Source organism: Archocentrus centrarchus, chromosome 10, assembly GCF_007364275.1.
Source record: "Archocentrus centrarchus isolate MPI-CPG fArcCen1 chromosome 10, fArcCen1, whole genome shotgun sequence".
Lineage (NCBI taxonomy): Eukaryota > Metazoa > Chordata > Actinopteri > Cichliformes > Cichlidae > Archocentrus > Archocentrus centrarchus.
Window position 1 is genome coordinate 9,784,395 of NC_044355.1, and position 14,977 is coordinate 9,799,371.

Here is a 14,977-nt window from a genome sequence, read left to right on the forward strand (position 1 = left end):
GAGCCTGCTGAGGTGTCATGGCGAGTAAGTGACAGTCCCATGTTGTTCTCTATCACAAGTATGGGAATAATACCAAATGTTTCTCTGTCTCTGAAAACCGAGGAGAAAGAAGAAAATCACATCTGTCAAACACATGGCAGGCATGGCTCATCTTATGTCTCTGTTATAGTCCTTCCATAGGCTCTTTAAAAAAGGGCCCAGTTTACTTAGATCATGTTTTAGACATCAGATGACTCTTCTCTTTTCTCCTTTATTCAACCCAACTTAATAAAGACTTTATTGCTCTGAGAAAAGCTCCATCGATTGATGTATCTCTAATATCTCTCATTGTCTCTCAAGGGTTCTTGGGCTTCTTTGTCATTTTGACTTTACTTTTGGGAATATGCTTCTCTGAGCTCTTTATGTATGTTTGCAAACGTTTCACAAGGTACGAGTTGAAGAACTGTTGTGGTTACAAGTCCGAGTCAATGACATTTTGCAGCGTATATACTTATATACTCCATTTGTAACAGAAACAGTATCAAGCACTGTTACTGTATCCTGAATGAAGGTCTTTGACAGTGTGGTTACTAATAGTGGAATTATTCCACAATATTCACCTAAGCTATAAATATATATATATATATATATATATATATATATATATATATATATATATATATATATATATATATATATATATAGGGGTGAGACTCGATTAAAAATTAATCGAATTAATTACAAGCTTTGTAATTAATTAATCGAAATTAATCGCATTTTAATCGCATTTCAATATTTGACATGATAAATATTAATTTAAGTTTAGTTGATGAATGAATCAATATACATAAGCTTAAACTTCAAAATTTTGTTTATTTTCCCACCAGTCTACTACACAGACCAATGAAGGGTGGAAGTGCTCCTGTGATAAGCAAACTCCTGAAATTAAAGTTAAGCATCATAACTGGATAGTTTTATTCAACATTAATGTCTCACTTGTTATAGTTGGAAATTAATCATTCTCTCAGCTGTATTCCTTGATGTTGAAATGTGTTATGCTTGTTTTAACAGCTTATTTTGAATTAAAGACTTAAAATTAAACCACAAAAAGGAGAAAAAGTTCGTTCTCCGTTTAACAGCTGCTTTTACACAGCTGTGTTTCACACTCACGGTTGCTAGGCGACATGAGCTACGCAGAGGTGACGGCAGCTGATATGAAGGCTAGCCGCTCACTTCCGGCCTTTGTGGTGTTCGTGGGCTGCGAAAGACGTGGGCTGGGTCCTTCGCAGGATGCGGCCCCTAATTTGGACATTGTGCGTCGATATAATCTGTATGCCGGGAACTCGTGCACTGAGAAACGTTCCACGGTGCAAAGTGCGATTAAAATGCGTTAAAATTTTTAACGCGTTAATTTCCCCATAATTAATTAATCGAAATTAATGCGTTAAAGTCCCACCCCTAATATATATATATATATATATATATATATATATACTGTATATATATATATATATATATATATATATATATTTATTTATTTTATATATATTTTCTTCCTCTTACCCGGGGACAGGTTCCAGGGTCATCAGCCTAAGCAGAGAAACTCAGACCTCCCTCTCCCGCTTATTAGTGGTGGTAAACTCAGTTCATTTAATGGACTGTGTCACCCAGGTTAATGTGATCCGGTTCAGGAACCAGCCAGCACTACACCTTACCTGGGAGAACACCAACGCGTTCCAACCGAGAGCTTTAATCTCTCCAGGTTGACTTGGATCCTCCCCAGGACTTCCTTCCTGTAGGACATGCCCAGAACACCTCACCCAAGAGGTGCCCAGGAGGCATCCTAGTCAGAAGCCCAAACCATCTCAACTGGCTCCTTTTGATGTGGAGGACTCCTGATGTGCACTCCTCACCCTATCTCCAACAGAAAGTTCAGCCACCCTTTGGAGGAAGCTCATTTCATGTATCTGTGATCTTGCTCTTCTGGTCACTACCCAAAGCTCATGACCATAGGTGAGGTTAGGGATGTAGATCAATCAGTAAATCAGCAGCTTTGCTTTTACGCTCTCTCTTCACCACAACAGACCAGTGCAGTGTCCACATCACTTCACCCATAGCCCCAATCCATCAGTCTATCTATCTATCTATCTATCTATCGCACAGAGGTGGGGGTGGGGTGGTGGACTCGCTGCGCTGTAGCTAACAGTGGGAATTCTCAGTTCTGCATGACGGTACCTCAGCAAGACCCAGTGCAGGGCGATCAGACTCTAGCTAAAACCCTGGAGTAACACTCTAGACATGTGGGATATGGTCATCTACTCACCCGCTGAGCTAAACTGCTGCCCAATGCAAAAAAAAAGTTCTGTTCAAAAAAATTCTGAACAGAGTTAGTGACAAAGCCCTGTTGGACTCCAACACCCACTGGAAACAAGTGCTACTTATTGCCGGCAATGCAGACCAAGTCCTTGCTACAGTTGTACAGGCTCTGAATGGCCTGTAAGAACAGGCCAGACACCCCATCCTCCCACATGGCATGGCACGTACCACCGGTAGATGGAAGTGGCTGATGTAAAAAAAACAAACCCTACCACTGACTGGACAAAGCTGGGCTGAACCATAGCACAGAGGCACTAATCATGGCAGCACAGGAACAAGCTCTGAGCACCAGATCAATAGAGGCTGGGGTCTACCACAAAGGCAAGACCCCAGGTGCAGGCTGTGCAGAGATGCCCTTGAGACAATCCAACACATAACAGCAGGGTGCAAGATGCTAGCAGGCAGGGCATACATGGAACACCATAACCAAGTGGCTGGCAGCAACATCTGTGCGGAGTATGACCTGGAAGTCCCGAGGTCACAATGGGATACGCCCCAAGGGTAGTTGAGAATGACCGAGCTGAGATCTTGTGGGAATTCCAGATACAAACAGACAAACTTATGATGGCTAACCAATTGGACATCGTGGTGGTGGACAAACAAAGGAAGAAGGCCGTAGTGATAGACATTGCAATACCAACATCAGGAAAAAGGAACACGAGAAGCTCGATAAATACCAAGGGCTCAGAGAGGAGCTAGAAAGGATGTGGAAGGTGAAGGTAACAGTAGTCCCTGTGGTAACTGGATCACTCGGGACAATGACCCCCAAACTGGGAGAATGGCTCCAGCAGATTCCAAGAATGACATTCGGGATCTCTGTCCAGAAGAGTGCAGTTTTGGGAACACCTAAGATACTGTGCAGAACCCTCAAGATCGCAGGCCTCTGGTAGAGGACCCGAGCTTAGAGCACAAAGACCGCCCACAGGGCGAGCTGGGATTTTTTTTACGCCTGTACGCCTGTTCAGGGTCGCGGGGGGGGGGGGGGGGGGGGGGGGCGGGAGCCTATCCCAGCTGACATAGGGCGAGAGGCAGGGTACACCCGGTACAGGTTGCCAGCCTGTCGCAGGGCTAACACGGAGAGACACACAACCATTCATGCTCACATTCACACTTATAGGCAATTTAGAATGACCAATTAACCTAATCCCAGTAACTGCACGTCTTTGGACTGTGGGAGGAAACCGGAGTACCCGGAGGAAACCCACGCAGACCTGGCCAAAATGGCAGCCATATAAACCTAAAAGAAAAAAAAAATATACTTTAAATACAACATCAAATATAAATCACAACAATACACAATATAAAATAGCCTTGATATAAAACATTAAAACATTAAGTGGTTTCTCTAGAGAAACATCCACAAGTCTGCTTCACTGCCATCCTTATTGTGCATTTAAATTCGCCAGCAGATAGAGGCATATTTAAGTTTAGGTCTTTCTGTAAATTATTCCATGTCTGAGGTGCATAGTGAGAAAATGCTGTTTTCCCCAGATCTGTCTTAACTCTGGGTACATCAAAAGGCAACCTTTTTGAAGAGCGCAGCTGGTAACTATTGGTACTAGGACACAGAAGGGTACAGAGGTAAACTGGAAGTTTACATAAAATCGCTTTATAAAGGAAAACATGCCAGTGTTTTCTTCGAATTGTCAGTGGTGTCCAACCCACCAGCTCATAAAGAATGCAGTGATGAGTCAGAGACTTTGCATTTGTAATAAAATGTAAAGGTGCATGGTACACTGAATCAAGACTCTTTAGAAGAGGTAGCATGCATATACACTGGTATTGTGTACACACACACACACACACACACACACACACACACACACACACACACACACACACACACACACACACACACACACACACACGCACGCACACACAAAGGAGAGGAATCAGAACATATGCATAAAATATACATTTCTCACCACAGGAACATAAAATCTTGCACAGACCTTCTGTTCAAGAGGTCAAGAGTTGAAAACAAAGTTTTATAACATGGGTATAGAAACTGCCAATTGAAGGGTCCATGATTGTATAAGGAATATATTCACATAATTAATAATTTAATTTGGATCTTGACATGATTTCAAGATGTGGTTGAAATATGGTTTCTGTCGACACATTATTTCACGCAGTGTAGTCAGATATTTTCTGCTTTTTTGTGTATAATAGGTATGCATTGTGTCCTTGATGTATTGTGTCCTTGAGTTCCCACTTCTATCTTGTTTTTTGAAACCGAGAGACAGAATTCAAAATGCTCAACTCAAGCCTTAAAAACAGAAGTATACAAACTGACAGGTGGCCATAGTGGTTTTTATTGTTACATGTAGGCAATGACATTTCCAATTTTCTATTCATATCAATAGTTTCTTCACTAAATTTAATATAAAACATTTTCCAACAAATGTTTAATATACAGTTGATACCAGGTGGATCGATTCACTTTTGTCACACATTTCACCTCCACCTGTTTTCTTTCTTTTCTTGAGGGTTTAATGTGACCAGCTAAATTTTTGCTCTTGTTGCTCCATCTTTTGCTGTATCTTGGCACATGTGCTGATATGTATCGCCTTCATCTTTGCCCGAGGCGGTAAATGAATGTGTAGTTTTTGCTAGCATACTTGCAGTAATCTCTTCTAGACTGCTGTGTGTGTCTGGTGGCCTGTGGTGAAGAGTCTGGCCCAGCGTCATCACCCAGACTCCCACATTGCTACACATATGGTGCTGCCTTTGTGTCAATTGTACTCTATGGGGTTTCTGATAATTAACAAGATGACAGACAAATGAAATGACAAACACAAGGTGGAATAGATTCCCCGGTACCTTGTCTTCTTGCTTTTTTTTTTTTGCTTTTTTTCCAGCTGTATTCAGTTGCAGCAGTTTGAAATGTTTCAGATTAATGTCACCTTTTTTGTCATGCACTCAGAATGCAGTGACAACAGTTTCCACTTTAGAAATGGCAAATCTGACAAATATTTGGAGTAAGGTGAATATGTTTTATGCTCTACCTTGAATTTACATGCTTTGTAAAAGTAGTGCCTCGGTTAAGAAAGAAACAGACAATATTAGAAATTTATCATCATTAAACATTTTTTTTTACCAAGTAAAATGTTTGAGAACCAATTCTCATTTCCAAACATAACCTGGCAACTCAAAGACACTTACATTACAGACATACATTATGAGTGTGAAGATATATCCTTAATTATTTGCCAGAGAATAAGCTAAGTGATTGGATTTGCCACAGTATTAACTATAGCTATTCCAGCAAATAAACATTTTGACTCTATATTGATGTTGTTTTATTCAGAGCCAACACTACATTGTCAGACAATGCTGGTACTAATCCAACTGCTAATATTATCTTTTAGAGTTCATGAGACCAGCTTTATTCACAGGTTATTGCACTCTGAGTATATCTCCCAGCAGAACAGCAGATAGTTTTTAGGTTTTTGAATTTTATTACATAAAATTTAGTCTGTGTGGTTAAATGAAACTTGGTTTCTAAATGAATATTATGCATTTTGGACAGCGATACCATTCCAGTTGTACCTGAGCAGTCTAAACACATTTAAATAGAAGTCTTCAGAAAAACTTTATCCAAAGTGTTCCCAGTCATTATTAACTTAAGCATGATCCTTGTACTTACAATTACACAAATATGTTGTTGTTGTTGTTGCCCTGTTATGTTTTTTTATTATATATCCTAAAAAATATTTATGTTACTGTTGACATCAAATGCCTTCATTATAAAGGCACCATTGCTTGCTGCAGACCTTAATTGGGGCTTTGGCAATAGCAAGAAACATTTGATTTAATGGCTTCGTCCCAAACAGGACTGCATGGCTTGCATTATGGTTCACTTTTTATATTGCTGAATTCCCTGAGGGAAGGACAGAGATGTCATCATTAGTGGGAAGTAGACTCTGGCCATGTTGACTGTGGTGGCTGCTGAGGTCTATAGCATGGTCAGCCAGGCCTGTAGCCTAGTAGCTGTGTCTGCTCTCTGTTTTCCCTGTCTAGGCTCCCATCTGGCCACGTGATCCTGCGCCAGTCTGCTCCTGCTGAATAAATTTGGGGAGCTAATGAGGAAGGAAGCTTTGTGAGGAACTGGAAAAGGGCACCTCTTCCTCTCTTCTCCCCTGAGAAAAAGAGGTGGAAAAGTCGCTGTGGTCAATTTTATTAACTTGGCTGACCTTCACACAAACAATTAACATTTACAGAAAACGCAGCCCCTCCCATTATCTTCCTCATCTCCATCTTTATCTTCAACCTCACCATCACTTTTTTTTTCTCCTTTTGCGAAGTAAATTTATAAAACAGTAGTGAATAGTGCATGTATTTTATAGACAGTAGCAAGGTGATATTGATAATGCAGCAGAAATTTGGATATCTGTAGTTCTTTGTCAGGTTCAGTAATTGGCTAAGGTCCACCATTTTCATAGTAATGAACCAACAGTGAGCAGTGACTATGTGACCTTATCTTCTCATTCTTTTTTCCAGTCCATCAGCAAACCACTGTGTATTCTGAGTGAAATCTGTTCCAATAAAGAAAATTATATAAAATGAAAAATACTTGGTTTGACAGTATTAAAGCCCATATAGCAGAAGTTCATGTATTACACTGATGCTTCTGTGCTGCTTAATATAAATAAATTGTGTTGCTACAAAGCATGGTATTATGCCTTTGTGCTGCCGATCAGGGCCACTGTAGGAAGAAAAAAAAGTGAGGTAGTAGGGTAATATTCAAGGAAAAAAATGAACAGACAAAAAAATATGAAATTCTCAGAGAATAAAGTCACGACTTTATTAGGAAAAAAAAAGCGTAAAACATCACAGTCATGGCCACTTGTATATTATGCCTTTCTGTTGATCAAGTATCTACTATCACTGTTTCTTTCAAATATTTCATTATAGTCTGAATGAATAAGCACACATTTTAGCCCCTGTTTTCCTCTGCTAACATCCATTCAACATTACTAACCCCTGCTGTGGTTGCTTGTTTTTGTTAAGAAATACTCAAGTTATTACCACATATAGCATTTTCACTGTTATAATTCTCACAGTTCTTGGGAGCTCTTTGGTTCATCATTAATACCCCGTGTTGTCAGTCGCTGGTAGACTCTGAGGAAAATGCAGAGCGATCCAGTCCATCCAACAGCAGCATCATCAGTGATGCCCCTTTGAAATACTTGAATATTTTTTACTGAATTCCTTTACAGTCTTCGCTGTGTGACTCGGTACAGACATGGATGTGAACTGCAATTTGACTGGTTAGGAAAGACGTGTGTCCGTGAAGAAATAATTGTAGTTTTCAAACTATTTGCAAACCGGGTGCACTAAATAAGAACACGCTCCTATTATGGACTTTTTTCATCCTTCTGTGTAAGATAAGCAGTCATCCTTGTCTGTGTAATGATTTTTATGTTGATGTGGACAGAAGAATTACATTTGCATTAACAGTATCGCTCTTTCTCTCTCTCTCTCTCTCTCTCTCTCTCTCTCTCTCTCTTTGTGTGTGTGTGCGTGCGTGTGCACATTTGTCTGTTTGTGTGTGTGTTCTTCCATTTCTAGAACCTGATAAAGAACCTGCCAGAGCAGAAAGAGTTGAATGCGCTAGCGGAACTAAAGGGTGAATATGAGGAGCTTGTGGAGTCAGAGCAGTTTGGCATTGTGGTGAGTATAATTTTCTGGTGCCCGCTGCCTCCCGAATTCCAACAAGAAAACAGTCTACACAATCACATTCCCTGTATGTTATAGTGAAGTATTTGCAAGCACGCACTGTTTAAAAATGGAATTTTTGCTTCATTACACACTCACTTTTTGGGGGCGAGTTGCTTGGTTTGGACACTGGTAGCCTTTGACAAGGATTTTTTTTTTTAAAAAAAAAGAAAAATTTCCAAATGACTGAGGCTGTGGTTGAAAGAGTCCTTTTGACTGGAGCAAAGAATAGTTCAATCATTTTTGATTTGAATTCAGCATCAAGAACTTACTGAATGCCATATTTTGACATCAGCTGTCAATTTTGTCTCATGATAAAATCATACCCCGAGGCTACCAATCCTGTCTGTAATAAAGTCCTTTGAAAACTATGCACTTGACGTCAGCTGACTTGGTGCTGTATCCCAATCCTCTAATCAATTTGCCAGGACCAGCCAAAGTTCTGTCTTTTGCAGTGGTAAGATAAATAATGTTGTAGGAAGCCTTTTTGGACCTTCAGAAAGTAATCTTTATGTCTAATACTCAAAATAACTATGATTAAAAGAGAATAAAGGCCAAATCTATAATGTTTTACCTATACATAAAAATTTTTTTGTTCTATTTATTTTGATGGTTTGGCAATATTTTTTTTTAAACATGTACCATTAACTTGTCTTTATCAAGCTTTCTCTGTTATACTGTATACAAAATCAACTTTGGACTTGTCTTCTAATTGAAACGCTTACTATTAAGGATGACCAGCAAAGTCAGGTTAAATTGTTTTACTGTAAATCTGTTCTAGGGGAAAGAATGTACATCATCAAGCTACTCTGACCTTTCCACTTAGTTACAGCTGTAATTACTTTTTAATTAACTGCTTTTGCCATCCATTTACCAAGTGAATACCCAGCACTTTAGGCAACTATAAAAGAAAGTGTTCTTTAAAGGTAACTTTACAACAAGATCACAGAGGTACATTATACAGTTTTACAAAAGAAATGCTAGAGTAGACCTGGGGCTCACAGCTATGCTACATTACACTAGTTATTCTCTTTACTTGTCTGTGTCTTTTAGAAGATGTAATGAAGCAGAGGGTGGCAAGTTTCCCTCCTGATCTCACCAATGTAGTGATCATATACTGTCCTACAGATGAAGTAGCTCCTCATTGTAGAGATATTTAGTTCCCCTGGGAAATAAGCTATGTTCAAGCTTTTCTCTGCCAGAGCTGTCACCAGCATGCTTGCTTTCAGTGTGTAATTTCTTCTTATTGTAGACAAATCATTTCAAGTAAGAGAGAGGGAAGGAATGTGTGTGTGTGTGTGTGTCTGTGTGTTTGTGAGCGAGAGTAAGTGACTGAGTGTGCACAGCCATGCCACAAAGAACTGATGGGGGGGGGGGGGGGGGGGGGGGGGGGGGGGGGGGAATTATGGGTATGTATAGCAATATATCTTATTCATTTCTTGTTTGTTTTTCACTCTTAGTATTTCTACTGCCAAGCCTATAAGTATTGATTGTAGTCTTGTATTATTTAAGACAAATCTGTTTAATAGATTTCTGTATGAAAGTAGAAAATATGAAAATGTGTAAGGTGGATTTGCAGTTTATTAATTGCAGCAGTACTTACACTTGAGATTCAACATGTTGGTGATAGGTGGTACGGCTATATAGAGTTTCTATACTTATTTATTTATTAATGTATTTATTTTTTTGTTGCTTGCTCATTTTATGAAAACTTAGTGTACAGTACCAACTCACAATGTTTTTCAAATACCCTTTAGACCGTGAGTAGCAATACTTCACTGAAATCTATAACAGTTAGATTCAAAAGCCTTTTGTGCTTTGGTGCTTTGATCATTTCTTCTCATATACAGTTGTATGTTACTTGTCTAACAAGTGCTCTTGCATGCAAGTGCAGTTTGCCTGTTGACTAAGTCACAGATTGCTTGCAGTCAGCAAAGTTTTGCTCCTTACTTAATACACATACATATATTGAGGGCAGCTCACCCAGATAATGAGCTCATTGCATTGTGTGTGATGACGCATTAATCTCGTGTGTCAGATTTCACAGGAAAATCGTGCGCCTATCAAAGATGTACTGATTTGTTAATTATTATCAGATGAACAAAAAATGTTTTGTTATTGCACATTCTTATTGGAAATAAGAACATTTTTTCAATTCCTAATGCTCAGTATTGGTATTTATTTAAAAAAATTTTTAGCAGTGAGTATTTGTTTGCTTGCACTATGGCAAACCCAGGGTGATTTTACAAAAGTAGGTATGCTAAGAAAGTGCTTGGTTGATTGGTTTTTATACAATAAACATGACTTACATTCTTTCCTTTTTTTTCCCCCCTCACCTCAGATGAGTTCAGTAAAACTCCTACGACCACGTCTCAATGGCATTCAGTTCAAGCTGACGTTCGAGGAGCAGGTGAATAACATCCGGCCAGACATCATGAATGTGACGTTCGCCTGTGAAGAGGTGAAGAAGAGTGAAGGTTTTTTCAAACTCTTGGAGTTGGTATTGCTGGTTGGCAATTACATGAATGCTGGCTCAAGAAATGCCCAAACTTTTGGTTTCAACATCAGCTTCCTTTGCAAGGTAATGTACACAGCACATATGAAAATGTCTAAAATATGAACAGAAATTACCACAGAAGGTGAAATCTAATAAAGTCGGAGCTGTACCTCTATCAGGTTGTTTTTAGTTGAAGGATGGCAAATTTGTAAAGGACATTCAGAAACCTTAAATCTGCAAACAGAATTGCACTTTGTCTACTCCACTGGATTCCAACATTAGAGATGATTCAGAAAGTTTTTTAAACAAAGTGATCCAGATTTGCACAGACAGACAAACAAACAGCAAACATTTTCCGTCCTCCTCAGCTTTCACCTTGGAGGAGGAAAAATTTTTTCAAGAGACAAAATAACACAAACATTGGGAGGTATAAAGCTGCCAGCAAAGGCTACATCTGTGTTCACTGCCAGGTAAAATCACAGCATCCAAAGGTGTGAAAGAGAAGACTGGCAGCCATGCTCACATACTTACAAAAGCACAACGAAGCCATCAGCCCTACAGCCGACACAGCTAGGATTATTCATGATACAACGAATGTGGGGTTTTAGCTTTTGATTATAAAATAATACCACGAGAAGGTTAAAGTATAAACTAGTATAAAGTATAAACTAAAGCTAGTAGGTTAAAGTATAAATTTGTTATCATATGTTATTGATTTACATAAGTAAACAATCAACATTTTAGGCTAAAAAAGGACATTATTGCAATATTTATACGTCCATGCCTTTGGTCGCATTGTATTGATGTTCAATTCACTCTTCTTTACTTTTAAAATTTCATTATTATTAGTTATGCAAGTTCAACTTTTCATATTTTGAACTAAATTCCAACTAAATCTCTTATGTAGTATAGAAACATTATATGTTAAACAAATCCAACATCTCCATGAAAACTGCTCTGAAACATGCTGACGTACACAGCACACACAAACACATTCAAGAAGGAAAAACAAATCCAAAAAAAAATTTCTCCTTTTGTTTTGGTAATTTTGTTCAGTTTAGTGTTATTTTTGTCAAACTGCTGTTCTCTAGCTCTGCTACAGCTGTTAAGAAAATAAAGTTGATGTATTCTGAATGACCATCTCTGATAAATCAGTCATGAAATATAAAAACACTCACCATTGGATTTTTGCATATTAGCTATGTGTTAATTCTAAAATCCACCACCTTCTGCACATATGAGAAGTAAGCAATCCTCCAGATTGCTCGTGCAGAAAGCGCTTTTGAATGTATTGCACTTTCGGTATTCCTGCAAGCTGACTGAATCAGTGTGGAATATCAGTGTAGAGCCTGGCAACGTCTCAGGGGGCTGATTGGGCCATTATTGATGGACAAGGGAAAAAAGTCTGCTTTCTCACTTTAGTCAATCAAGTAAATGGCCCCCTAGGTGGCAGGTCTGGGGAACCTAATGGGCTCATCATGGAGGAGGTTGATGATGGGAATGAGCAGTAAGGAGAAGGACATAGACTGACCCACCTTCACCTTCCAGGTTGAGTCCCCCAGCACAATCCCCTGTCCTGTGGAGGACTCACAGATGTCCTGGAACCCAGCCTGGTCACATATATTCAGTATATTTTATAAACAAATTTTATAAATGTATAAATTCTGCTTAACTAAAAGACATTGCTTTATCATTAAACAACACATTGGAAATGAATTGCGTTTGAGGTAAGATGGATTAAATGGGAAGCACTTGACTTGGTAAAAGGAAGTCATCTACCTGACAGTTCTGACCTTGTATAAAAAAATACAGCATTTCTGCTGAAATTACACTTTTATTAGAATTTCTAGTGCCTTTAAACACCAAAGAACATGTATTTATATTGGGATTAAGGCAGCCTTACATTATTATGTGCCTTGCATTCACAGGACTTTTTCTCAGCAGCCTTGTGTACTTTTTTATGCAAATACCACTTTTACTTTTTTTCTGTCTTTCTTCTGATCCAGTGTAATATGTAGTTTTATGAGTAACCATGCAATATATTTGGCCTTTGAGCTGTTCCATCTGCAGGAGTTAAATTGAGCAATCAAGGGCCGACAGTCCTCTGTTAATGTGAGGGTTGTATATTCCCACTGCCACTGCTTTTGGTTACCAGTTAATTATTGTTTCATTTATTTATTTCCGATCTAGATATTTAAGTGGAAACTTGTTTGCCTGAGATATATTCTGCCACTCTTACTCCTCATACATCTGAGAGTATTGCACTACTGAAGGATTTGAAATTATGTTACCTCAAGCCTATTTTTATGAAAGATTGAATGATAGAACTGTTCAGAATTTGCTTTCAGCAACATAGTAATGAAGCTTGTTTTTCAATCTACTTCAAATGAACAGATTTGTCTGAAATAGTGACATGTGTTTACACTTCATTCATTTCTGAGTAGTTACTGTACAATATGAGATATTTTATATGGGTAGTTAAAAAAAAAAAAAACACACATCTGAGGTAAAAAGGAAGGTGCTAAGCTGCTAAAGGAAACTGTTCCTGAGCTTGGGAGCTCTGACAGTAAAAGTCACTTTTAGCACAAACTTTCAACTATCCAGTACAAGGTATGGACTAAGATTAAAATGGCTCTGAACTTTGACATGTGCCCAGGCACTGCACAGCCCCTGGCACAGTTCTCACGATACCTCAAAGCTGCATTGACTAAAAATCCTGATGTAAAATAGTGTGAAACTAACATCAGCGTCTTGGGCTTTATACAGATTCCCTCTGCCCTTGCAGAGGCCCTGAGCAGGATGTGTTACTACTACCAATGATTCCTCATTTTATTTTAGCATGCTCTCTTTAAACTACAGTGTACTTGCAACCACTATATACACTATTCTTCCTGTAGTTTCTACCTTATAAATATCAACCATGCATTATCAAGTGCTTAACTTGACATTGTAATGCCTTGTGTTTCTTTTGTTGTTTTCATTTAACTGTACAAATATCACTGAAGTAGTGCACATTATTTGAAACTCATAAATTTGAGTAGAGCTTGCACAGTAATCTATTTAGGAACTTGCTTATTCTGGGAATTCGGTCTTATGTCAGAAAAATGCACCTCACAATGATAATAGTGCTACACTATATGAGTAAAAATACTGGGCTACACCTATTATTGTTTAAATTCAGGTGTTTTCAGTCCTATTGTTACAAGTGTATAAAATCAAGCACTTGGCCATACTCTTCCTTATAAACATTTGTGAAAGGGGTCATCATAAAGAGCTCACTGAATATTATTGCAAAGTGTTTAGGGACCACAACAACTCAGCTATGAAATGTCAGACTGCGTAAAGTTACAGAGCAGGACCACTTAGTGCTGAAACACATAGTGCATAAAAGTCATCAGTGCATTGCTGCCTCCTCTGGCATTAACATCAGTATGAAAATTGTGTACTAGGAGCTTTGTGGGGTGGGTTTCCATGGCCAACCACACAATGGATTGTTAGCCTGGATTGTTAACTGCAGGCTTAAACATAAATCCAACCCATTGTTTCTTTTGCAGTTGGACTAGCTGAAGACCTGGACCTTTAAGAAATAAAACCTGGACAAAAAAAAGAAAATATTTGAGTAAATGTTTGTCTTCTGTTAAATAATTTAACTCAAAAACATTTTTACATACCACATTTTTATCCACAAGATGTTCTTCAGGTATGCTACTGCTGTAAAACCATGAACCGTGAACTCAGTCATGCAGTAGCTTAGAAGCTTAAGAAAAACATTAACAGCCATTCGGAGACCATTTGTCAGCTTTTATTTTGCAAAGAGGCAAATCAGTGTTGGTTGTATATAATAAATATGAAGTTATAAATATAAAGCAGTGGATAATGAGTGACGCTTTGCATGGTCTTGAGATGATGGATAATCTTCTGTCACTGTGAAAACCTGTTGCCTGTGAAAAAAAAGCAAAACAAGGACACGTGTGATGAAACAGTTTAAGTGTTTAAATATTTAGATCAATAAATAAATGATTATACAATCTAAAATGTATGCTAATAAATTATGGTATTATTTTGTCAAGTTATAGAACCACCTGTGGCACAGATATGGAGGAAGGAACTTGTTACTCCTGAATACTTTACTGTTAAACATATAAACTTCCACTGCTGCTACATGCAGTCTACATATTTTCAATCTAGAGGTGTGTGTCTGAAGACTGTGATACAATGCACCTCCAAGAATAATTCAAGATGTGCTCTTTGTGTCCATGACTGACTCGGTAACAACTAATAAATACTAAGTCTTAATAGTCCTCAGGCATCTTCCATCAAATCCACAGATATTAGCAAACGTCCCTGTTTACATGTAGAAGCATGGAAAAGTGCTGACCAGACTAAGAAGCAAACAGAACTTAT

The 14,977-nt window shown here is 38.4% G+C and overlaps 1 protein-coding gene across 2 annotated transcripts in view; it reads left to right on the forward strand.

The window, feature by feature from the left end:
• Positions 1-14,977, forward strand: part of diaph2 (diaphanous-related formin 2) — a 382,484-nt gene that overhangs the window by 231,695 nt on the left and 135,812 nt on the right. For both annotated transcript variants that reach the window (XM_030738657.1, XM_030738656.1), the window contains exons 22-23: positions 7,930-8,031; positions 10,418-10,657. In XM_030738657.1, coding sequence (XP_030594517.1) covers positions 7,930-8,031; positions 10,418-10,657 — 342 coding nt within the window. The remainder of the gene's footprint in view (positions 1-7,929; positions 8,032-10,417; positions 10,658-14,977) is intronic.